At 32.0% G+C, this 24,974-nt stretch overlaps 3 protein-coding genes across 7 annotated transcripts; 2 read left to right on the plus strand and 1 right to left on the minus strand.

Moving 5' to 3' along the window:
• Positions 1-11,474: 11,474 nt before the first annotated feature.
• Positions 11,475-13,779, minus strand: Gclm (Glutamate-cysteine ligase modifier subunit). Its single transcript, XM_003705737.3, has 6 exons — positions 13,229-13,779; positions 13,038-13,100; positions 12,838-12,955; positions 12,527-12,726; positions 12,292-12,406; positions 11,475-12,217 (listed from the first exon to the last, which is right to left on the minus strand). The coding sequence occupies exons 1-6, from the start codon at positions 13,313-13,315 to the stop codon at positions 12,072-12,074; spliced, it is 729 nt and encodes a 242-aa protein (XP_003705785.1). The 5' UTR covers positions 13,316-13,779; the 3' UTR covers positions 11,475-12,071.
• Positions 13,780-14,157: 378 nt separating this feature from the next.
• LOC100884119 (transmembrane protein 14 homolog) lies at positions 14,158-15,112 on the plus strand. Its single transcript, XM_003705719.3, has 3 exons — positions 14,158-14,473; positions 14,628-14,817; positions 14,893-15,112. Exons 1-3 carry the CDS (start codon positions 14,398-14,400, stop codon positions 14,954-14,956), a joined length of 330 nt encoding a protein of 109 aa, XP_003705767.1. The 5' UTR covers positions 14,158-14,397; the 3' UTR covers positions 14,957-15,112.
• Positions 15,113-15,984: 872 nt separating this feature from the next.
• Positions 15,985-23,242, plus strand: LOC100884005 (ornithine decarboxylase). 5 transcript variants are annotated; one of them, XM_012291093.2, is made up of 9 exons: positions 15,985-16,431; positions 18,436-18,609; positions 18,690-18,929; positions 19,012-19,088; positions 19,179-19,352; positions 19,428-19,767; positions 19,847-20,061; positions 20,218-20,426; positions 22,345-23,242. In XM_012291093.2, coding segments are annotated over exons 3-9 (1,203 nt in total). In that variant the 5' UTR covers positions 15,985-16,431; positions 18,436-18,609; positions 18,690-18,742; the 3' UTR covers positions 22,346-23,242. The 5 variants fall into 5 exon arrangements, with proteins under 5 accessions (XP_012146483.1, XP_003705766.1, XP_012146482.1 ...); XM_003705718.3 differs by lacking the exon at positions 22,345-23,242 and adding an exon at positions 20,831-22,301 and having other exon boundaries at positions 15,991-16,431; XM_012291092.2 differs by lacking the exon at positions 22,345-23,242 and adding an exon at positions 20,914-21,023 and having other exon boundaries at positions 15,991-16,431.
• Positions 23,243-24,974: the final 1,732 nt, after the last annotated feature.

Consider the following 24,974-nt stretch of genomic DNA (forward strand, 5'->3'; position numbering starts at 1 on the left):
TGTTTTATCGTTTGATCATTTTGAATATTATTATTTTTACCACTCACACTTGATGCAAGTTTTACTATCTTATTTTTCTATTATTTTATTATTCTATTTGATTATTTCAACATATTGATATTATAATTTTTGGTTATTTTACTGTGCTGTTATAAGATTACATTACTATTTTAGTATTCACTGTTCTCTATTTCCAATTATACTATTTCGTCATTACACTGTTTCAATATTTTACTATTATTATTTATTATACTACTATTATAGTACTATTATTATACTACTATTAATATTTTTTTATATTATTACTATTATTTTACTATTCTGCTATTTCAATTTACCATCTTTACCACTCTTGTCTTTTCTACCATTTCTATCATTTTCACCATTTAATTATTTTATTATACTATTGTATATAAAAGATACTCTGTAGATACTATTGTATATAATAAAAAATTTGGAAAAGTTGATTAATTTTGAAAATGAGGTGTCCTATACGATTGTCCGATTTTTCAACGGGTTAAACACTTTTATTGTAACAGGTGTATCTGATTTTTAACTTGAAACTAATTTTAACCTTATGATAATATACGGGCTATAAAAAGCACACGTCACCGACTGCGAATGTGCTGAAATAATATTTATTCGACATAAATTTTAACTGCCAATGCGAGCTAAGTTCGTTAAGCTAATATACATAGTAAAATGCATTATACAATGTATGTAACCCTTAACGGCCACAATGGTGTCTGAAACGACCCCTGCAAATTTAGCTTCAATTTTAATCATTTTATATCCTAAAAATATGAATGAATACCTTTTATGAAACCACGGTATTTTTACTATTTTTCTTGAAACTATATATCAGTTCAGCTAAAATTTTAGCCTTTTATATCAAAATCAAAACGAATTTGAATTTTTCTGTAAAAACCGTCCCTTTCCCAATTTTCTCACGTTTCTGAATTTTTTTACATTCAACGTTTAAATTTGAAATTCAAACAATTAAATTTGATAAGTTTATGAAATCAGCTGTAAAATATGTTAAAACAACTGTCAAAGATTATAAATAATCAAAGATTGTAAAAAATTGTAAATAATTTTTTCAAGTTGAAATAATGAGTAGCTTCTCCGTAAGAAATATTTCGAGTGACTGGGCTTTTAAACGTCTCAATGTGTCTGGTATATTATTCTGATAAACTATAAAGAGTTAGATAGTGCACTAAAATAGAATATAGAATATAAATAATCATTTTTTATAGAGAAGTGCGATAAATGTTATCCTATTTCAATTAAACGATTTTTTCTATCTGTCTTACTTCAGTTGAGTAAATGACGCTTATCGCAAAAAATGTTCGCAAATTGAAAAATACGTATTATATCACATTTCACACATGTTACTTAACCGTTATCACGCAATATATGACGTTCAATATTATCGATAAGTTACTGATACAGTAGCTTCAGTATAAACATAACGCAATAAATGGTAAACGAGCAATGCGCTCATCGCACTTGTTATTATCTGCACACGGTATTTACGAGAAGGCATTTCAAAAGTAGTATCGGGGAAATATAGTTCACAATCATAAAATTATCAGTCTTCTTACAGTGTCTTGTGTACATTTTTGATTTATGTTAAATTAGAAGTAAATTCTAATAAGGTGAAGTGAGGTAAGTTCGTAAACGGAGCAAGTGCTTATACAGGCTATTTTTATTACAACATGAGCGAAATTTCTCCATTTAGTATGTTTGTTTCCTTGTTTTGTTTCACTATATCCCCTTTTATATTTCAGCTAAGAGTACTTGTTTGCAGTATAGAGTACTTGCATAATGCAATAAAAAACATTTTATAGCAGATTTGTTAATAATTCTGCTCTTGCCCCATTGCACATGAAATAAAGTTTCAAAGTATTTAACTTCAAGTTACGCTCTTACCCCATTTTCGGGGAAAGTGCAGAGTAGTTGACATTTTAAACAATTTCCTATCAAAATCAAAATGTACAAGGAAAATTAAGGTCCTAGTTAATATTAATTAAATAGTAGTAATTGTGCAACGCGTTCGATATCGACAGCGTTAAGTATTTACATAGCAGACTGAAAATACTTACGTTTAAATACCAACTTTACAAAAACCAGTCTGCACTTACCCCACTTCACCTTAACCTTGTAAAAAATTGCTATTTATGCTTATAAATTGTACTTGCAATAGGTAATTCATAAAATGTAAAATATTTTATTAAAAACTAGTTTAATTGATTAAATTTTTATAAACTTCACAATCATTGTTTCAAAACGATTTACAGAAATTATATGTATTTTGTCTCTATTTTGCTAAATAAACACAACATTTAATGTCATGAGATGTCTACCAAAAGCTACGTACATATATAATTTTTTCAAAATCTACTCAAGATTATTTAAAAATCTGATGTATGATCATGAATCATGTGCAATCATAAGTAAAATATGATTAATGATACATGATCCGCCTTTAAGACAACTTTGAAAGGTTAATGACGAGTACTCATGAGGCTTTTGAACGTCCACCGTGAAAATGATCATATGAAAATGATCACACGGTACACTAAATACAATTGCAATTACTTAAAATGTGATTATTTCATGTACTTTCTAATATGACCTTTCCATTTCATACTTATATTGTGCAACTAGTATAATGTGACTAAAAATTAAATAATATAATCTTCTACTTATACTGTATGTTCATTTCTGATTCACAAATAACATAAGCAGAAAATATTTTTCGTATGTCTAATTCAAATAAATTATTTGGAAATAAAGTTTTGTTTCAATTACTTTGATGAATAGATTCATTCATCAATTTCAGGTAACAGGTTATTAAAATAAATGAGACTTGAGGCTTTCACGGCCCGGCGAATACTACACCCGAAAGCCTCAACAGTAATACCTGTAAAATAAATGAATTATTAAACAGATTAATTTAACCGTACATGTAAAATATTGAAAAAAAAAATATTAATCTTGCTTTTCTTGTATTCTTGTATTTCAAAAACTGTATCTGGGGTTTTATACGAAATTTCATTGAAATCTATCTAAATATCTAGATTTCCAAAGGTCTACATCCACGAATCCTTAGATTCCGGCTTTCCTAGATCTTTCATTCCTAATATCCCAAAATCTCTAAATTTCCTTATCTCAAAAATTTCCAAACCCCTAAATTCCCAAATTTCTGCATTCCCAACTTTCGGCAATTCGCAAACCCCTAAATTTCCAAGTTTAAATATTTCCAAATCCCTAAATTCCCAAACCCCGAAATTTCCAAACCCCTAAATTCCCAATCCCTAAGTTCCCAATTTCCTACATTTTCAAATCCCTGAATTCCCAAACCCCTAAATTCCCAAAACCCCTAAATTCCCAATATCTACACTGCCATACCCCCAGATCCCCAAAATCATACATTACCAAATCCTTAAATTCTCAAATTCTGTCACCTCCCAGTCAAATTATCAAATTCCTAAATTTCCATATTCATAACTCCCCAAATCTCTAAGTCTTCCAATTTCCATACCCCTAAACTTCAATCTCGTAAAAACAAATTTCCAAATAACAGATAAACGCTATTATTTCATACAATCGATTCCTCGAATTATTATTTCCCCAGTTATATCACCCTTTAATTCCTCCAAGAGAAAACTAAAGAACATAACACATTATTCGTTTTCTCATAACTTAGAAACAGTTATTCGAAACAAATTACACCAAGATCGTATACAAGAATCCTCTCGCAAATCGATTATGAGCAGAATTCCGCCAAACGAAATATTTGTCGATCGACAATTTCTGAAAGCATATAGCCGTCAAGCGGTAACAAAAGACCCCAGGAACCAGGAGCGCGTGTTGAGTCAACCTTATATGATGCAATTCTATCGCATCTGGCTAAAAGCGGCAATCTTCGCGCTGGTAACACCTACGGCCATTAATAATTCCTGCCTGGGGTCTTTACCACGTGGGTTTCTCTGTACGACTGCAAACGACCATTTCTAGAGGCACGTTGAAATCGCGGCTTCTGTGTGCGTAATGCAGTGGATGCGTCTTGGTCGTTGGTTGTCGGACTCTTGACTCGATTTCGCGACCGCAACCCGAGAGATATATCTCTCCCGATTTTCTTCCCTCTCGTTCCTTCTCTCGCTCCCTTTTCGTTTCTTTTTCTCATCCGTCGAGACTCTCTTCTCGCTCGCCAACACCGATCCCGGCTATTTTCTCTCCTCGTCCTCGTTCCTCTTACCCCTTCCGTGGTTCCGCCGATTCTCCCTTCTCTTCCCGTCCCGCCAATGGGACAGGGAGATAGCAGACCCCGTCGTGGAGACAACATAAAGATTTAAGACTCCGAGATGCGCCAATAAACATGCTGCGGCCGTGCAGTCAGCCTGCGCTTCTCTACTGCGTTCGCTTCTGTTCCGTTTCATTCGGTTCCGCTCTGTTCCGTTCTCCTCTGCTCCGCTTTGCTCTGTTCTGTTGTGTTCTGTTTTCACAGCCAGCATTGGGGGTAACATAGTAAGTGCGTATACGTGTGCACACGTACGAACGCACCACGCGGATACAGGTTGGCCCCCGTGTATGCACGTGGTGCCACTGCATGGCTGCGTAACGTGCTTTCGAAAAGTGTCTCGATGCGTATGCAGATACGCGGCTTAGCATGAATAGTATCTAGATCCAGCGGCGGATAATCCAGCGCGATATCGTGCAGATCCGCCGCTCGGATTTCTAGAAACGCGTACACCGGAAGAGCCGTTCCGTTTTTTTCTATCGTACGAGCCTCGTACGTATTCGAGATCTAGCCACGATCATCGTACGCTTATTCTTTCTTGGTCCGTAATCGAACGCACTCGTGTGAACGGGACGGGTAGCTGGTCCTCCAGCTACTTAGCCTGCGGCACTCTTTCATTTACCGACCTAATACATTCATTAACGTTACAAAGATCGTTAAATGGATTCCCCCTCCCACGACGAAATCACTTGTCCTCTAAAATCCATTCGAAACATCCTCGAGAAGTGATCTACGACTTCTACTCGACAACGTGTCCCCGTCGAGGAGGAAGAGACTTTCCGGATAACGAGACAGAAGTACACCTGCCGCGTTCGTAGCGGAGCGGAGGCAGGACACGCTGGAAAGTTTTCAATGCGAGGACGGTCGTACACCGCAAAAGTAGTAGATCGGGACGTTGGTCGACCAAGCGGCAAGGGACTGAACCGTTGCTGCTTCAGCTTCTGCCCGTTGCTACTGCTCCGGCTCCTTCTACTTTTGCCTGTCCTCTCGCTCGCCCCGGTCCGGCTTATTTATTCCTCTCTCTGTCGCTGCCTCCCTTTCTTCTGCGACTTCTTCTTTATTTCTGTCCTTTTGCCCGTTTTCTGCTTCCGCAAACGACAGCCGCTTATTTATACCCCGTCTTTGCATCGCGCGGGACCGAGCGAGGGCGCTTTTGCGTTTACTCGCTACTGCCGTTCCCTGCCGCTTCTGTGTTTGCCCCGCCGATACTTTGCTTTTCTGCCCTTTCTCTCCCTCTCTTTTCTCTCTCTCTCTACACGGCCGGCCTTACTCTGGCGAAACATCAACGGCGAGGCACTTTGCTCACGAACACCGTGAGATGCGCTCGATGCGAGAGGCAATTCCGCAACTGCATCACCTGTCAACGCGGGATCGCGTTCCAGCAGGTCTATATTACATGCGGCATGTGGCTAGTGGCTACTGCCCGTAATCGACATCCGAACTCGCCACCACCACGCTAATTCGTCCACCGAGAAATTTATGACGGTTGCCTTCTTCCTTTTTCAACGGGTTCCGAAGAAAACTGAAATCGCTTACAGGCGGGTGAAACTATTCGCTGCATCGACTGCTCGTTAACTGACGTTAATTACTTAGTTGCGAAATTCACTTCGAGCTCGTCGATTGCCTACGATTACTCGAGACGCAGTTTCATTGGTCAAGGCGAACGGTTAATGAGTTAGCACGGGGCCGCAGAAATGCGGACTATGTTGCTTTTAACAGATACTTAACCCCTTAATCTATCACCCTTTACCAACCTTTTTTTCGGCAGTTGCTTCAACTGAAGCTAGCTTACTACAAGATTATTATACTAGAATTACACAAAAGAGTTGAAATGTTGGACACGTTATGTGTTTAGTGATACTTTATCATACTGAGATACTGGCGGACAGAATTAGAGTTAGGGTTGCCTGTCACTCAGCGGCTGAGCACCTGAACAATGCCTGTGTAGAGTGATCTTAAACAACGGCTATAAAATAGACGTCAACGGATTCGTATATTAACGTATGCGAATGTCGATGCTGTACTATCATTTGTAAAATATGTATAATTACGAAAATGTATAGAAATTTATCTGATGTTATGCGATTGAGTGTTTAAACATAAAATTCAGTCATAGTTAAAATATGAGTCGGGTCACATACGATGTGTGGTGTGTATCATATATGATACGATATTATAAAACAAGAAGTCATTTTCTACTAGTTTTCTCAATGATAATTTTATAGAGTAATGTGGCCCGTTCAAGCAGTCACGTTTAAGATCATTTATTTCCAACAAGGAAACATCAGTCGTTGAGTCATCAATTTTGATAATACTTCTGATGAATCTAGAGCAAAGATAAGCTGAGTCACATTCCACCATTTTCATTAATACTTATTATTTGAAAAGGTATTTAATATTTAATTTTTTAATTTTCATAAATTCCGAATTATCATATCGCGACAAATATGTCGGCGAATATGTTAAAATAAATTCTTAATTTATATTTCATCATGAGTTGAAATCCTTCGTAATCAATAATTTTTTGCTATGTTGGTTAATTTCTATTCATTTTTTATGAACATATTTATGTTTTTATGTTCTTTTTAGAGATATTTTACATTTGGTACATGACAATATTAGACTTAATTAAACGTTTAAATATCTTTGATGCATGACAAAATTAACATTCAAATGAATCAATATTAATCGATTGATATCAATCGATCGATCTGTTTTTAATATTAACATGCTTCTCTGATAATCTGTAAGAAGCAAAGTGCTCTTGCAATTCATCATCCTTTACTAAATGTTTCATTTGTAACACACTTGCAGTCAATTCAAATGATAAAGAATTAATAAAAATTGAAAAATGAGAGTAATATATAAAAATACATAAATATATTCATAACACAAATAAATAAAGAAAAAATTGTTTAATTATGAAGGGTTCGAGCTCGTCACAGAATAATTCAATAATATATGCATTGATCTACTATCTTTGGCTATCACAGTTCTCGCAATATCTTAAAATTAGGTATTTTGTTCTTTTGAAAATCAAAGAATTAAATATTAAATATTTTTTCGAAAAATGAATATCAATATAATGATCAAACGATCGAGTTATTCTTCTTTTAAATCAGAAGAAATTTTGTCACAATTAGTGTCACAAAAATGTAACTTGTACTTGGAAGTTTTATTAGATAACATTTTGGCCCATCATTGACCCTTTTCAGATCTTTTAAGACAATTATTTATATCGACATAACCTTCATCTGATGCCACCTACTAATTCCCAGTTATTTTATTATTTCTTAAACTGTAACCTAACTAATCTTCCGACGAAATAATAAATAAAACTCATGACACTATTCTCTATTATTCTTCAAAATTTATTTTTGTAAATTGAACCATACTATCAACATGAAGAAATGACTACTACATTGGTTAATATTTAAGCTAAAAACCGAATATAAAACGGTTGATAATGCAAGGAAAAGCTTATTTAGATAACTCAGTTATTTTATCACTATTTTTATTCTTTCTTCTTTAATTTTCGGTTTAATTACAAATAATTTCGTATACTCTGATACTAACACTAAAAGAACTTGTGAGAAGACTTCACAATCTTCGGAACACTGATTACATTCAAACTTTGCACGCTTATAAAAAATATCAAAAGTAGTAATAATAAAATGTCAAAGTAGTAAAGATCATAGCGTGCAACTCTCCATAAGCAGGAAACTTACGTTTAAAGTTCTTACAATTTATATTTAACTACTTTAGAATAACATAAAATCAAAAATGAATTACAGTATTATTCAAAAATACTAGATTTGTGGATCCAAGAGTGGTGTGTTCAAAAACCAATATTCTTATTCTCCAGCAAACAAATTCTTCTTATTTCTTTGAACAAAATTTTCATTTTATTTCACTGAAAACTTAAACAAATAAATAACCTTTCAATTTAACTCTTTTAAATATACTTTCCACGAGTCTCTAACTCGAAACGCACACATCTTACAAATACTTCAAACACAAACACCTCCCCTTTGAAGAATTGCACACTATGGTTTTGCACTATTATAACTTTCCATATCCTCCATAATCATGCAAAGTTAAAAGTATTAGTAACCACGTCCCTTGTCGAAATGACTGTTCATCTTGAATACGATTACCCTAGCAGACCACCCCGTACATGTTAGCTTCAGTCGTAGAAGAAAATTCGAGGAGGACTTGCATCACATCGAGATTCGTTATCAGCTTCTGCTGAAATTCGTAGATGCTTACGCAAATTACAGAATTATGCAAGTGGGAAGTGTTACGTTGGCCCGAGCGATCTTCTGATGCGCTAATTCCTCGTCTCGCGGAATACGACGCAATTGGTGATTAACGTTTCTCCTCTCCTCCGTCTAGGATGAAAATAAACAGCACGATATCTTGACGAGCTTCACGTGTGGGTATTTCCGGGCGGGAAAACTTCGAAGAATTAGATCGCGGCTGAGAACTGATAAACACTGAAAGACCGATAGTAGAAGCTTGATCCATGGATCCGCTTATCAGAGGGTATCTGCGTATTTATCTCGCGAGTGTCATATCGATGCAATCAATTATCTCGAGGCGAGACATCAGTCCAAGATCTGACAGCTTCTGGGTGAATATCGACAAGGCCGCGGTGGAACACGAGGGGGGAAATGGGGAAAAAAAGGGGAACAGGAAAGTCGATTCGCCAAACGATCGAGGTACGAACTACGGTCCGTACGAAGCCCCTGCTAAAGCCCCGAGGAGCCGAACAAATAAATGCTGAAAAGAGGAACAAAACCGACATTATGTGGCATTAACATACAAAGTATGTCAGACCCGCGGTCCGCAGGCATAACATAGTATCGCGGCGTTCGCATACCCCGCCCGCTTTACAGTGACCAGCAGGAACGGGAAAGCATTGAAAAGAGACCGATCCCGAAAGCGGTGAACAGAGATCAGGGACGAAAGAAGAGAGACGCGTGTGTCGAGGGAGTAGAACGGTCGAACATGAACAGAAAAGAGAGGGTGGAATGATGAACGCAGGAAGGTGTGCGTGCTGCGGAAAAGGAGCAAGGATGAGACCGAGGGAGACAGTTTAAAGATGAGACGGGGAAGAAAGAGAAGGCAACGGAGCAGAGAGGAACGTTTACGCTATCCGCAGTCCCCCGAAGTCCCATCCCGTCCCATCGTTTCGTTGTCCCCGTGTGTGCCACGCGGTGCGGCTTAACGCAAAAGGGCTCCAACGTGAGCGGGAGCGGAGTAACAGAACGCGCAGGAAAGGGAAAGATCCGAAGGCAACGGTGGAGCCGGTGGCAAAACGAAAAATCGGCCCGCATATATCGAGCCGACCTGCGACGACGACGACGATCGCGGCGGCGGCTACGACGACGACGACGACGACGAAGAAGCTGGGACACACACATAAAACCATGGATTCCGTGTGTTCCCGCTGCCTAGAGGACTCCCGATCAGCTACCGCTAGCGTTGGCTCTGAACTCTGCCAGATACGTGATTCAATCTACGGTCGATCAAATCTGACTTTCTTAGGGATACGTGGCAACAGGATAAAGAGCTCTCGCTGATTTTGATCGATTTTTAGTGAATTTGAAAAGTTGGGGGTGAGTCGAGAATTTGGAGATTTTGGTATTTAGAAATGTAAGGATTTAGTAATCTTGGAATTTAAAGAGTTTGGAAATTGAGGGTCTATAAGTATAGAAATCTAGGTATTATTAGTGTCGCAATTTGGAGATCTTGAAATATGGGAATATAGGAATTTGAGAATCTTGAATTTTTGTGGTTTAGAAATTTAGAAACAGGTATTTTAAGATTTCAGAATTTAAAAATCTAAAAATGTGAAAATCTAAGGATTGGAGATTTAGAGTTTTAGAGATCAAGATATTTGAGAATTTAGATATTTGTAAATCTAGAAATTTGAGGATTTTAAAATTTATGAATATGAGAATTTAAGAAACTTCAAAAATTAGGAATTTCAAAATATCGAGATTTAGAAGATTGGAAAATAGATAATTTGCAAATGTAGAGTATTAGTAATCTAGAAATGTAAGGATTTGAAGAATTAAATGCTTAGAAAACTGGAAAATTTGTAAATTTCAAAATTGAATAATTTGTGAATTTTAGAAATTTAAAAATGTCAGAATTGGAAGATCTGAAAATTTGTGAATTTAAAAAATTTGTGAATGTAAGAATTGAAAGATTTCACAATCTGAAAAATTGTAAATTTGAAAATTTATAAATTACGAAATTTAAATATTTAAGAATTTGAAAATTCGGAAATTTGTGAATTTAAATATTTTCAAGTTTACATATGTGTCCTTATTCACAAAAAAAAAATCTTACGTTGTACCTAAATGTACACACAATATTATTTCAAAATTTACATTCATATATTTTTTATTTTCTCTTTTATTCTATGTACACTTATTAATTATTAATAATTAACTTTTAATAATTTGTATTAATCGTTAAATGCCCGCCTCAGAAAGCTCAGGTAAATTTATCTTTTTGCTATTTCTAACAATGAGATGAATACAAATTTGCAAATTTCAAACTTAAAAATTTTCAAGTTAATTAAAATGCAAAATCGCAAATTGTTAAATTTATAAACTTGTCAATAAACAAACCATAGATTCTGAAATTTTTAAGTTTCAAATATACAACCTTATAAATTTCCAAAATCATAAATTCTAAAATTTAGGAACTTTCAAATTTTTGATGGAAAGAGTTCTTTTTACATAGCTAATTCTAAGAACTCTATCATAAAGCCTTGTGACATTATAACGTGAGTCTACTGTACTTAGTGTCCGCGAGTGCATGCCACTTGCGTGTCCATACACATTCACGCCCATCACTCACATAAAACAATCTAATCATAAATAAAGTTCTAAGCTGGAATCTGAACCTTCCTCCATAGTATTGCTAGCAAAATAGCAGGTTCTTTATTGAATTTGAAAATATTAATATTTTTCTAAGCATTTTTATTCACTTTAAGTGATATGTATAATGAAAAAATATAAAATAGAATACATATGAACAATTAAGAATTAAAATTTTTATATATATATGGAAAATATTATATTTTTGTTCTTTTAATATAATTGAAAAGAATAGTAATGTTCTTTTTCAGTATCAAAGATAGAGTCATAAATAATTTTGTGTTAAAATATATTTATTTTTAGAAAAGAATATAAAATATAATAATGAATACTTTTGAACAATATCGTTTTTCCCGATTCGAGAGTCACGCATGCCCAACGCTAGTCAATGTCTTTACGTCACTTTACGATTTTACATTTAGCCTTCTGTTCACTAGCTACTGAAAAAAACGTACATTTACGACTGAAATCCGCATTTTTAAACACATTTATGCGACATCTACCTCCATTGTGAAAAAATAAGTTCCAATTAATTAACATGTATAGAGTCGTATAACGGTAATATTATACAGTAATAGATTACTGTAACATCAATAAAAAATTAGCGTTTAATAAAAATAAACATTCTTTTATTAAGAAACAGAAATTTATTCGAAATAACAATTTTTGATTGAATATTTACTGTAGCTGTGATGCAATCGCATTATAAATTCTTTGTAAGTAACATAATGAATCATTAGTAAATCGGTAATTTACATATAATATATTAAAAATTATTGCAATATTAAAGCTGTGAATAGTAAAGCAATGTATACCATAAAAATTATTGTTAATTATTATTTCATAATACTATTGGTCAAAATCCAACATTAAGTCAATGTTTTATTAACATACACTAAGTAACCCTTTGAGGATAGGATACCACGACACTTTAAATGTATTTGATATCTTGTAACCCAATACAAGCTTGCATTAGTATTGAATATTTCATTTAGGTCCTCTTGTGGAAGAATCTCTGTACACAAAAAATATGACAGTTAAAAGAATATTAAGTGCTATGCTATTACTGTCTATAAAATATCAACTCACGTCCAGGATCATTGTGTGTTAATAACTGCACATCATTTTCTTTAGTGAATGCCTGTAAAGCTGGTGGTACAACACAACACGTAGCTAAACTAATTTGTACAATATTTGGTTTTACCTATATAAAAAAGGAGATAAATATATATAATTCATTTAACATTATATGCTTATATAGTATTTTTATGTGCATTTATAGAATAATATCTTGAAAATAATTATACAAAAATAATGATCTTACAGTTGCCCATTGAAATAGTTCAATAAATTCATTTGTACCGATATCACTTAAACCAACACTTGATAATTTGCCAATTTTAATATACTCTTCTACTCCAGTCCACAAATGTTTCAAAGATGTCAATAATGCTTCAGGACTATCTTTATCTGAATATGCAATTACCAAGGACTCAATTGCACTTATATTTAGAGCGTTGCAAACTAAACAAATAACACAACATGAATTTATATTAATTATATTAATATTAATTTATATTAACTCAATCAATATATATTAAATGATGAATAATGTCCTATGTGTGAGTTTTATACCTTGATCTATGGCTTCTTTTAGTAAGTTTACATCAGGCGAGGACATAAATACCTTCACCGTTATTTTAACATCTTCTCTATTAATATCCTTTAAAGCATTGTCTTCTACTCCTTGAATCTACAAGCAAATATATTTGTATAATTATAATAATAGACTGTTCAGAACTATAAAATAATAAATCATGAGTAATCATACTTACAACCACTGGATTTTCACCACTACTTTTATTATCCCGTAGTACAATCTTCAATGTTTCTATTAACTAAAAATAATGTTGAAAAATATTATATTACTGTAAATAACATAACCTCAAGGATTAAGATCCTGAGTACTATATATAATAAAATGACATTTATAAAACGTGACATTATAAATATATTTAAAACTGACCTCATCCGTGGGATTTTGACTTGCTTTTGTTTTCGCCTCATTTAAGGAAAGTATATTTCCAGTACGTACTAATACGTTTTGTGACATAGTATGCAAAAATATAGAAAAAAAATATTAAACGGCACGTAAAAGGTGGCTAATAAATAGCGCTTGGAAAACTGATAACATAGATCGTAGTCGAGTGATTAAATACTTATGATGAATGAATCGTAGACGACTCCTCTCTGACTAGGCAATTTTGTCGATAGATAATATGAAGTACATTTCATCAGGAAAGCATTTACGTTTAAAACATAAAATCTTCTTTTCTCAAAAGTGTCATACTTTGATCACATTATTTGGTATGTACTCAGGCCTGATAAGCATAAAATATTTCATGGTAACTTGCAGAAAAATATTGACAATTGCGTGAATATGACTGCATCATCGATTTCTTGATATCATACATGCATTGCGTAATCATACACAATATGATTCAATATATTTCTTTACGTAAAATTATAAAAATTCATTTTTTGAACGTTTTGTACAAGCATATTTATATTTTTGAAAAGTAGTTAAAATTCTGTACGTTTACATAATAATGGCTTGTGATATTACATGTAATGCTGTTACGTAATCATAAAAAGTGTTAAACTAACAATTTTAGATCTTCTGTGAATCAATTTTCAAATCTTCTTTATAAAAGTACAATGTTCAATTTAATATTTGAATTCTTTTGCTCATATTAAATGATGTTGCAAGTAATGTCTATACTTTCTGTACAAAAAGATTATAGTTGCGAAATAATGAGTAATTTGTTAATGTACGTTAATGGAAAAAACGTCAAATTTTAAATATAGCATCAGGACCTCATGATGAGGACACATAAACCAATTGAAATGTGTTCAAAAATAAACAAGAGTTGCACGACAAAATCAATACTATGATATTATAACATATTTCATTGGTTTATTATTGAACGTCGATAAATTGATTATCAACAATAGGTAGCGCATCAATCGTGCAAATATAAGAATTAAAAAACCGCTCTATAAAACAGGTACACCGTGATTACAATTGTGATCAGCAAAAAATAAATATATACATATATTCTGTTTGTTATCTACGATTCCGGTGATAACGATACTTTGAAGAAAAGTGCTTGAACTACAATTATTTAATTAAAAATGCCTGCTGATGTGTTTGGATATATCTATGCTGCTACAGTAGCAGCTGGTGGTGTACTCGGTTATGTAAAAGCGCGTAAGTTTTAATATTTTAAACTATATCCTTTACTGGAGTAAATAACTGAACACGTATATGGTTTAATAATTTTATTTTTATGAAATCTGCATTATGTTTCTATTATGGTTTTCTTAATACAAATATTTATTAAACACATCATTTAATATTTTAGAGTCAATTCCTTCCCTGGGTGCTGGGCTTGTTTTTGGATCTGTCTTGGGTTATGGAGCATACCAAACTTCGCAAGATCCCACTAACGTTAAGCTTTCCTTAGCAGCAAGCTTAGTGCTCGGTGGAATAATGGGTTATCGCTATCATGCGACTGGTAAAATAATGCCAGCTGGAATACTTGCAGTATACAGGTATTATTCTTAGTAATTAAATTGTGTTGCAAAGTTAAATTAAATTTATGACTTTAATATTCTTGAATTTTGTAGCTCTGTAATGGCAATCAGAAGTGTCATCAAATATTTTGGAGAATCCCCCATGAAAATACAGTAAATCATTTAACAATGTTTTACAATTTATTTTATGGTATAAGGAAATAAAACTATATGTATATAGGATATATAAGCTACATAATATTTACATTAAACTTTATATTTGTTACATGAATATGTGCATTCTAAACATAAATATACTCCTTAAAAAAGGTTAGCATATTATTTTAATTGTTGCATAATTTTAGTTGAAAACGATGTAATTATTGTTATGTAAAAGAGAACAAAAATTGTACAAATAATGCATTTTTATATTTTATATATATTCAGATTTTATTTGTATTGTAGTACAATTGGACGTCACTACAAGATATTTACATTTATTTAACTTTTATATAGGTATTTGCACCTGTTATTTAAACAGTTAATGAAATATAAGGCTTGTCTGTATCAATATACCACAGAATAAATATTACATATTATTTTTACCAATTTTTGTTAATTTATACATGTGCTGTTTTAATGCACTTAACTTTTAAAAAATGAAATTCCAATTATTAGTCATAATATTATGTACAATTCAGAATATAAATTATATGAAGATGTAACCTGTTTTTCACTTCTCCGTAATTAGATGAACCTTTAAACATTCTAAAATTTTCAAATTTATATTTATAAATTTCCAAATGTTCGAATTTAGAAATATAGAAATATTTTACATTAGAAATCTTCAAGTCTCAAATTCTCAAATTAAAAAATTTTAATTAATTTATATGTATAATAGAAACAGGTAATATTTCATTGATTTACTCATTTCGATTCTTAATATAAAGACAATTAATTATGTCACTTTTATACAATCAAAATACTGTAGTTAATATTTGTATTTAATCATAATTACGAAACGGAAAGAACTTCAAATTATTATCAAAAAATCATGTTTTCCTTGAACGGTCGAATCAAATTTTCATCACATTTTTCTTATTACATATTTATAATAACAAATATTTCATAACAGTTTACATAAATATTTAGAATACGACGTTTTCAGTCGAGTGAGCGAAATCCTTTTTAAATTTCGTTGGTAACTTATTTAAATCGAATAATCGAATGTGTTCGATAATCGAAATCTCGAACTCGAAGCTCGAGTTACAAAATCGACCGCACCTCGTATCGGATGCATTTACGAACCTCTCTTGGAGCTCCTGCTCGGTGGTGTGCCCGTAGGAGGAAGTTCTTCGAGGGTTTGCCAGATTTAACGAATTTTATACGAAACAAATCACGATTAACGAGTTATCCGACCGACGCGTTAATGTTCGCTCGTAACGCTTAAACAGTTACGAACGAATGTTCTTTTTCGACTCTTATTACGGAGAACTGGTCGCGATAGAATTCGACAGACACTGGTCATCGCACGAACGAATCTTCAATCTTCATCGACTGATTTGACTGATTTTTGAGATCCAGTCACCGAAAACTTCCATCATTCCGTCAAAAACCGAGTGCCGACCCGCAGGGTGGCGATCATTTGATAAGGTACGTAATTTCAAAGTATATTCAATATCATCCCTTAAGCGCATGGTGTAATCGTTGGTGGAGCACCTCTGTCACGTGAAAATTTAGTTATCGATGAATCACATAGCTTACGCTATAACGTATGCTAGCGAAACATTAAATATTTTTTGACCGATGAATCATTATTTTCTTCAATTTCCTTGTTACAACGTTTCTTCACTATGCGGAACCGTTTTGCCGATTCCCTTTCGTAATCTACTGCACTTTTCGATAATTTTATCGATATCTCGTACCCATATCGTAAGTGACGTTTATACAAGTTGATTTTAAATTATTCATTAAATACTGTGCATGATTTAACATATTTGCTCACATTGTACCGTCTCGGCAACATTATGTTTGCGGAGCAGTTTGTATTTCCATGCTAATATTATCTTCAAGTTGCTGCTTCCTAACTTGGTCTGATATTTCCTGCATAAACCAGTAAAATCATAATTGAGTCAGAAAGATTTTTTTCAAATTTGTATTCACTTATAAACATAATTCTTTCGAATTATTAATAAGAATTATAGAGTATTACTGTATAAACTGGATTTTTATTTTTATATTTGTAATACTAAAAGTGGTATGATTTTTAATAATTTAAAGAATAAATTATTTTTCATATCTGTTACAAAAGTTAAAGCAAATTATTTAAATATATTATTAAGTATGATTATTTCATCATGAATTATATTTGATCAGTTTTAATATAAACTTCTTAGGTATATATTGTAAAATCTTTTAATTTTTGTATTATGTAATAAAATGTATATTATAATGTTATATAAAATATAAAAGAAAGATATATTATAAAAATAAAGTATATTTTTAACCTTCAAGTATCTTTAGACCTTCATTTATATATTTTTAGATATTTTAAATGGTATTTGTCAGTTTTATGTTTCTATATATTCTATAATAATGAAAAATGTCACTTGTTTAACAGTAACATATGTAATGTTAAATTGCATACCTGTATTTTACTCAAAGCTGTGTCAAGCAGATGTTATCAGTTGTCTGTCAAATGATTTTGATGAATGATTGTAATCTACTACTTTCAACGGTATAACGTAGATTAAACACTATATTCTTATGCCCCCAATGAAGACTTGATCTCTGAGTGGCGTGTGCATTACCCCTCCATGTCCAATTGGATCTTTGTGAACTATGTATTTCTTGGCCGTCAGATAAGCTTTGTTCCATGAAGTAGACTTGGTACCACGCAAAGACTGCCTGATAGTACTTATCTTTCTCGTATAAATAGTGGCCCAAATAATTGCTTCAGGTTCAGTATCATCTTGTATTCTTAGTTGTCCATAACTGTTCTTTAACGTGCAACCATTTAGTAATTTCTTTCTTTTATTTCCATTCTTGTTTGTTTTAAATTATTACACTGATAGAAGTTTTAATAAAATTGTAACATCCATACTTTTAATCCAGTTATTTTATTTCTATAACGTTTTATAAAAGCTACGAGAATTACTTTTAAAAGCCAGGTGAGTGTTGAAAATTTATTGTAAAATGAAACTGTTGAATTATACTTTTCAATAAATTTGTTTGATTCATGGTTTAATACAATAATTGTAACAGCTGTTGCTTAAAATTTAGTATTAAATGTGTGTAAATGTGTACTGTACAGATGTATTCAGAATCTTTAAAGTTTGACGAAAACAGTGTTTAACAAAAGCAAGATAAATTTGAGGTATAAAAGAACATGTGACATGTGTTATTAAGTATTGAGCTATTGGGTAGGAGTTAATTATACCTGCTTGAATAAGCATATTCAACACATGTGTGAAGAAGATATGTAAATTTCTTGACAGAAATTACTGAACTCTAATTTAATATCAATTATACCTACTAAATTATTTCATATAATAGAATAGAATATTTAAAATTAAATATTCAGGAATTACTGCTTTTAATTTTTACTTTGTACTATAAAATAAAAATATTAAACATATGCCATTTCTTTAATTGCAGGGCTCAATCTGCTATAGACTGGTGGTCCAGTCTATTGGTGGGTGTGTGAATAACTGCGGCAACTGGAAGTTGACCCTGAACGCAGAGCCCCCGTGGCTTTGCTAGCACCCCCATAGTGATCTTGTCTTAACCCGCCTCCTCACGACTCACCCAATTCTCATTGACAGCTGCCTCGTATGTAGTTTTGAATAAATTACGAAAATATAATCAAATATCTTTTAATATAATATAATTTAATAACATTTTAATTTCAGTTTGCTGCCTAGCACCTACAGAGTATCTTTTAAAAACTAATAAAACAATCAACATGAAGGTAACGAATCTAGACGAACGTATCCATGTCTTGGACAATGAATCAAACGTTATGACCGTCATCAAAGATATTGCATTGAGTGGATTACAAGAAGAAGCTTTTTATGTACTTGACATTGGTGACATTGTTCGTAAACATCAAATTTGGAAGGAAAAAATGCCACGTGTTAGCCCTTACTATGGTAAGATAATACATATTACGCGTTACGCACGAGTCAAATATAAATGAATTATTCATTAATTTATTTGTTTCTGAAATTTTAGCCGTGAAGTGTAACGATAACTTAGTCGTAATCGAGGTATTAGCTGCTCTTGGTATTGGTTTCGATTGCGCATCTAAAGTAAGTGTAACATGATATTGTGTCATTTATATTAGATAATAGACACATGATCTACGTAAGCTACCAACATTATATATATTTCATTTCTAGTCTGAGATTAATAAAGTCTTAAGTGTTGGAGTAGACTCATCGAGAATCATTTTTGCTAATCCAGCTAAACCAGCATCGCACATACGTCATGCCGCTACCGTTGGCGTAGATACGATGACAGTTGATAACGAAAGTGAACTGCATAAGATTAAGAAACTCCATCCCGATGCTAAGGTACTAAAGAAATAGATTTTTCAATACATATTAATTTTGTAGATCTATACATAATTTATAAAATTTCAATTTCAGATTGTAATCAGAATTCGTTGTGATGCCGAAGTAGCTCAATGCCAACTGGGCATGAAATTTGGTTGTGATCCGATATACGAAGCACCAAATCTTTTACGTCTTTCGCGTGTATTAGGTCTCAATGTTGTTGGAATTAGTTTTCACGTTGGATCCGGTTGTCAGGATCCACCCGTATTTTATCGAGCTATACGTCATTCTAAATCATTATTTGACTTGGCCATGGATCTCGGTTTCAAACCTTATTTACTTGATCTCGGTGGTGGTTATCCTGGGAACAAAGGAACTAGCATCGATAAAATTGCTGACGTTATTAACAAAGCTCTCGATGAGTACTTCGACAGTAAGTATACTTTGTTCACGATCGATAACTTATTTTTGTTCTATTTTAAGTTTTATTCATTTATAATGCTAATTTTTAGCTGATGCCGTTCATATAATCGCCGAACCTGGTCGTTTTTACGTTGCATCTGCATTTACACTCGCAACCAGTATTCATAGCAAACGTTCCGTACGCGGTGATGAAAATTCACCAAATGCCGTCACTCACAACATGTATTATATCAACGATGGCGTTTATGGCTCATTCAATTGTCTGCTCTATGATCATCAACATGTAACCCCTGTACCTCTAAAGGTAAGCAACCGACAGTATTCATAGTATAATAGTTCAAAATAACTCAGAGATCTTTAAATAGCAAATTACAAATCAGTTTTAATAATAATTTTGGTATTAACAAGAGTTTAAGAAACAGTGAGTCATTTCTAATAATAAATATTTTCGAATCAACAGAAAGGTTGTGGAAAAATGATTCCCTCGAGTATTTGGGGACCAACTTGCGATGGTTTGGATCAAGTCGCGGAAAATGTTTTACTACATGATATGGATCTTGGTGACTGGATAATATTTGAAAATATGGGCGCTTACACATTACCGGTCGCTTCTCCATTCAACGGATTTCCGGTACCCAAGGTTCATATTGTCGCAGATGAAAACATTTGGTAAGTCTACGCACGATTCTTTTAGCTTCGATTACATTTTGTTCAATAATATTTTTTAATGCGTTACATTTGCGAGCGTTAACAGTGTGATGGCCAGTGTATTCATAATTTTTACGCATAACTTTTTATTCTCTATCTTCCTTTTATCTACTTCGTTAAATACTAATTACAATTTAAAAATAAGAAGTGTTAATCGTACATGAAATGCAAAATTTTGTATTAATTAAAGTATAAAAGTTCTTCTTATTATTATTATTTTAATTTTAATTAATAATCACCAGCTGTGCATAAAAAAGGAGATAAGATTATAAGGATCATAAATTCCACAAAATTTTTGGCCATCATAAAAGTTAAATCGTTGAAGTAAAGCAGTTTTTTTTTTATTTTTGCGTGATATTTCACAGGTATTTGTTGAAAGGTTCTTTACCTTTAACCGAAGACCACTTTGTTATCGGTAATACGCCAGCTAATTTACGACTTGGTCTAGATATCGGAGGAACTGACACAAACGCATGGCACAATCCAACTATTGAACTGACATCTGCGGAAATATTGGCTGGTGCCACTAATTCTCGATCGTCATTCATTTACGATTACGTTGAAGTTGATCCGTTAAATTAATTAAGATTAATTATGGATTACATTATGACGACAATGCATGGAAAAAACGACATTGCAGGCAAAAAACCGCATCTTTTATTACGAACGTATACAGTCATGGCTAAAGTTAAAATTCGATATTTTTTTACGATTTACAACTTTTAATCGTATATTTTATATTTATCTTGTTTAGCTTAAAAGCGAAAAATAATGTTGAAGATAATTTTGATTCTTCATTTTTATTCGAAGCTTTGAGTTTTATTGGTATTTGGTGCCATTTGAATTAAAATATATAAACAAAGAAATACTCATACTTTCTATTTTAATTAAAGGTTAAAGACGTGCAAATTATATTGGTACTGATGCAGATACATGCGATTGTTTCTAAACGATCAAGGAGTAACATTTATAAATTATAATAATATACAATTAAATCAGATTTTCAAATTACTGTTAAAAAGTTAATCGCAAAGTTATCGTAGATACTCTTCTGCATGAAATATTTACGTAGAAATATTTATATATAACTTTTTAGAACCGTAGTTTCTCAAATATTACATATGAACTTTCATAATATTTAGAAACGTGTTTATCGAATCTTTGGAGAATATCTACAGTTTGCACGTTTAATAATATAGAGAAAGTTGAGGTCATTTTTATATAAATCATATAAGTATGAGTTACTGAAATGGTTTTGTACGAAAAAAAAAATCATTGCGAGTTGTGCGATCAACGTAAAAAATTTGACGTCCATGTTGTTGGTAAAAAATACATGTCACATGTGGTTTTCTAATATTTTTTTGACACAAATACTGCTTACATGATTTATATGAAAGGTATTAAAAGAAGTAGCACTTTTGTGTAAGGGCTTGAATGTTGAATCATTTATATTGTAAACCACTTAAATAATCATTGTAATTTAACTTCGTGATTAATGAAAGAAAAGATGAAAAAATTGCAAAAAAAGGTGGCGGAAACATAAAAAATAGCAGCAAAAGTGACGTACATGTCCAGTCTATGTATTGCGGTAAAAACACAAACATTTCTACTTTCTTAATGTATTTTTGTTTAATATTTCGTTCCAAATATCAAAACAAACTCTGTAGGACTGCTAGGATTTTTAAGGCATTGAGGCAGCTGTCACAGGAAAGAAAGATAATTAGTTTCTTATTAATTATTACTATTATTGTATTATATGTCAACTATTATTATTGTTAATTAATAATTATTAACGAATGTATACATGTAATAAAATATATCGAAGATCAAATCGGACTTGCTTTCAGTTCTTATTTATCCTTTGTTTTTTTGTTTACAGAGATTTAGCAATAAGATATTGCACGAGCTAACAAATCCAGCCGACTAATAATACAGTAGCCACACGTATCATGATTGACAGTTATATAGAACTGTAGCTTTATAATGAGGTCTTAGATAAAAGAAGAAGATTAATTGAAGAGTACTAAAATTAGATGTACTAAGTATGCTTTAAAAGATTACGTACTATGTACTACATCAGTAGATAATTTTCATTGATGACCTTGCAGTGATTATCGTTACTGCTGGAATGAAATATCTTATCGACTATTACAATCAAATCCTCGCTCGTGCCAAGTTATATAATTTTATATTGTATGTTCATACGCAAAAATAGTGCCTTCAGTTGGGTATTTGCATAATTTGTAGATATCGAGCATGATTTAAGATGCCAGTCAAATAAGGAACTGTTTCAAAACGAAGATGGTTGCAATACACGTTATTAAGAAATACCTCTAAAATTTAATTGTGTGTAAATAATAGTAATATTTATAATTCAGTGACAAATGAAGAGATTACGAAATTTTTAAATGTCTGAATTCATAAATTTTCAAGCTTTAATTTTAAAATTATAAAATTTCTTGAATTGTCAAATTTCCAAAGCTTAAATTTTGAAATATTTACATTAGATTAATGATTAAGATATTTTCAGTAATACTAGTTTTCTTGAGGGTCTCACAAGTAGTAGCAACAACTCTGTGTACAGAATAGAGGAAGTACATGTTTAATTATAAGAAATGTATTTTATATTTAAAATTTTTTATTTTCCCATTTTAAATTTTCTTAAAATACCAAACTACTATTGAATGCCATACTAAGATTTACTTTTGTGTTTTATTTATTTTATATCAGTATTGTATTACAAGGTATGTAATAAAAATTTTTAACTAGCAAGAGGATTAATTTGTTATATATATTTGCCAATGTCTTTTTTTAAACTGATTGTCATGCGATATTATCATTTCAATGAATTGTTTATACATAAATAAATTATTTATCAATATCTTGATATAAGAAATAAAAAAGAGACAGAAACCTGCCTTTGTTTGATTACAAGAAATAATAATCCTTTATTCTATAATGTTTTGAATGTATTTCTTTAACTATTGTAATTAATATTAATAAACAAAACAATGCTTCGTGTTCAAAAAATTTATTTAAGGAAAAGCGGTATAATGTTACAAATTTGCAACCAAAGTGAAAATTTTACTAAAGTGCTGTAAAAAATTATATTTAAATTATAATTATAACTAAGTTAACCATGTAAGGGGTGTAATTACACTCTACATATTTTCATTACAAAATATAAAGAAAAAACTTTAACTGCAGTATTATTCGTGACATTTTGTTGATTTTTCTAGAAGACACGAAAAAATTTAATTGAAAATAGTTTCAGTTGTGTGCGTTCCAGAATTTTTTCTGGAAATTAACTAAGAAAGTCATTCATTCATGTCTGATACCAGAATTTTCAAATACTACAATATAATATACAAATTATTAATACATATTTATAAATAGTATATTATTTTACATTTCATTAAAATAATTTTGTGACAATTTAATTCTATAAATTATAAAATTAAATTGTAATTGTATTATTTAAAAAATATTAAATTATACAATTCGTGGAATCAACTTTATACAATTCTAAGTAACAACAAATTACACAGGTAAATAATACTGTTGATACAAAAAAGTCATCGTCTAAAATTAATATCTAACGAATAAATAAAATAAAGAATCTCTGGAGTCGCGTATTTCCCCAATGTTATATCCGATAATGATTGATCACGGCTGTTCATTTCATCACCAGAATTGATAAGAAAATAAAGCGTCTCATTTTTGTCTTCACCTCGAATCGAGATTATTTCTAAGAAACGTAATTTATGTTTAATCAGTGATTATCAATCAACTGTACAACCCCGGGTCTTTTACTTTTCATTAAATCCATGTAGTAACACGGATGTGATAATCTTGGAATTTACTTTGGACGAATGAAAGTTCGATAAAATAGTTGATTGTGAGAATAATCTTGGCACACCTGAAATCTAATAACCGGTGATAAGATTGTGAAGATTCGGATACAGGTTAGAGGATGAGGGACTTATACCACGCCATCACCTGACATGCCAATTTAGATATGATAATTATGCGCTGTAACCACTCGTCTCAAGCTTCGACTGATTGTGCGACGTTTTATTACGCCGAATTTAAGGAATTTCGACATTGATCGGTCATTTGACTACTGGGGTCGGTAGAACAATTTATTTTTGAGTGGGGAATTCAATTTGGAAATTTGATAATTTCGCAGTATATGGATTTGAGGGTTTGATAATTTAGAAATTTAGAAATTTGAATCATATTATAACGTAGAAACATGTCCGTGAGTTACATTGAGACGTTTTACGCATATTCGAAAACAAAGTAGAGAATATTATATGTGTACTCTTATTATGATAGTACAGTAAAACCCTTATTAAGGGGCACTTTTTAAGAGATACATAAAAATTAATTACGTCATCATTGTGGGTGCTTCGACTACTTTTTCTTTGATTACTTTCTTTGTAAAAATTTACTGCGTATGTCAATCTCTTACGGTTTAGGACTGCGCAGGGTGTCAAGGTTTTCATG

This window comes from Megachile rotundata, chromosome 2 (assembly GCF_050947335.1).
Source record: "Megachile rotundata isolate GNS110a chromosome 2, iyMegRotu1, whole genome shotgun sequence".
Classification (NCBI taxonomy): domain Eukaryota; kingdom Metazoa; phylum Arthropoda; class Insecta; order Hymenoptera; family Megachilidae; genus Megachile; species Megachile rotundata.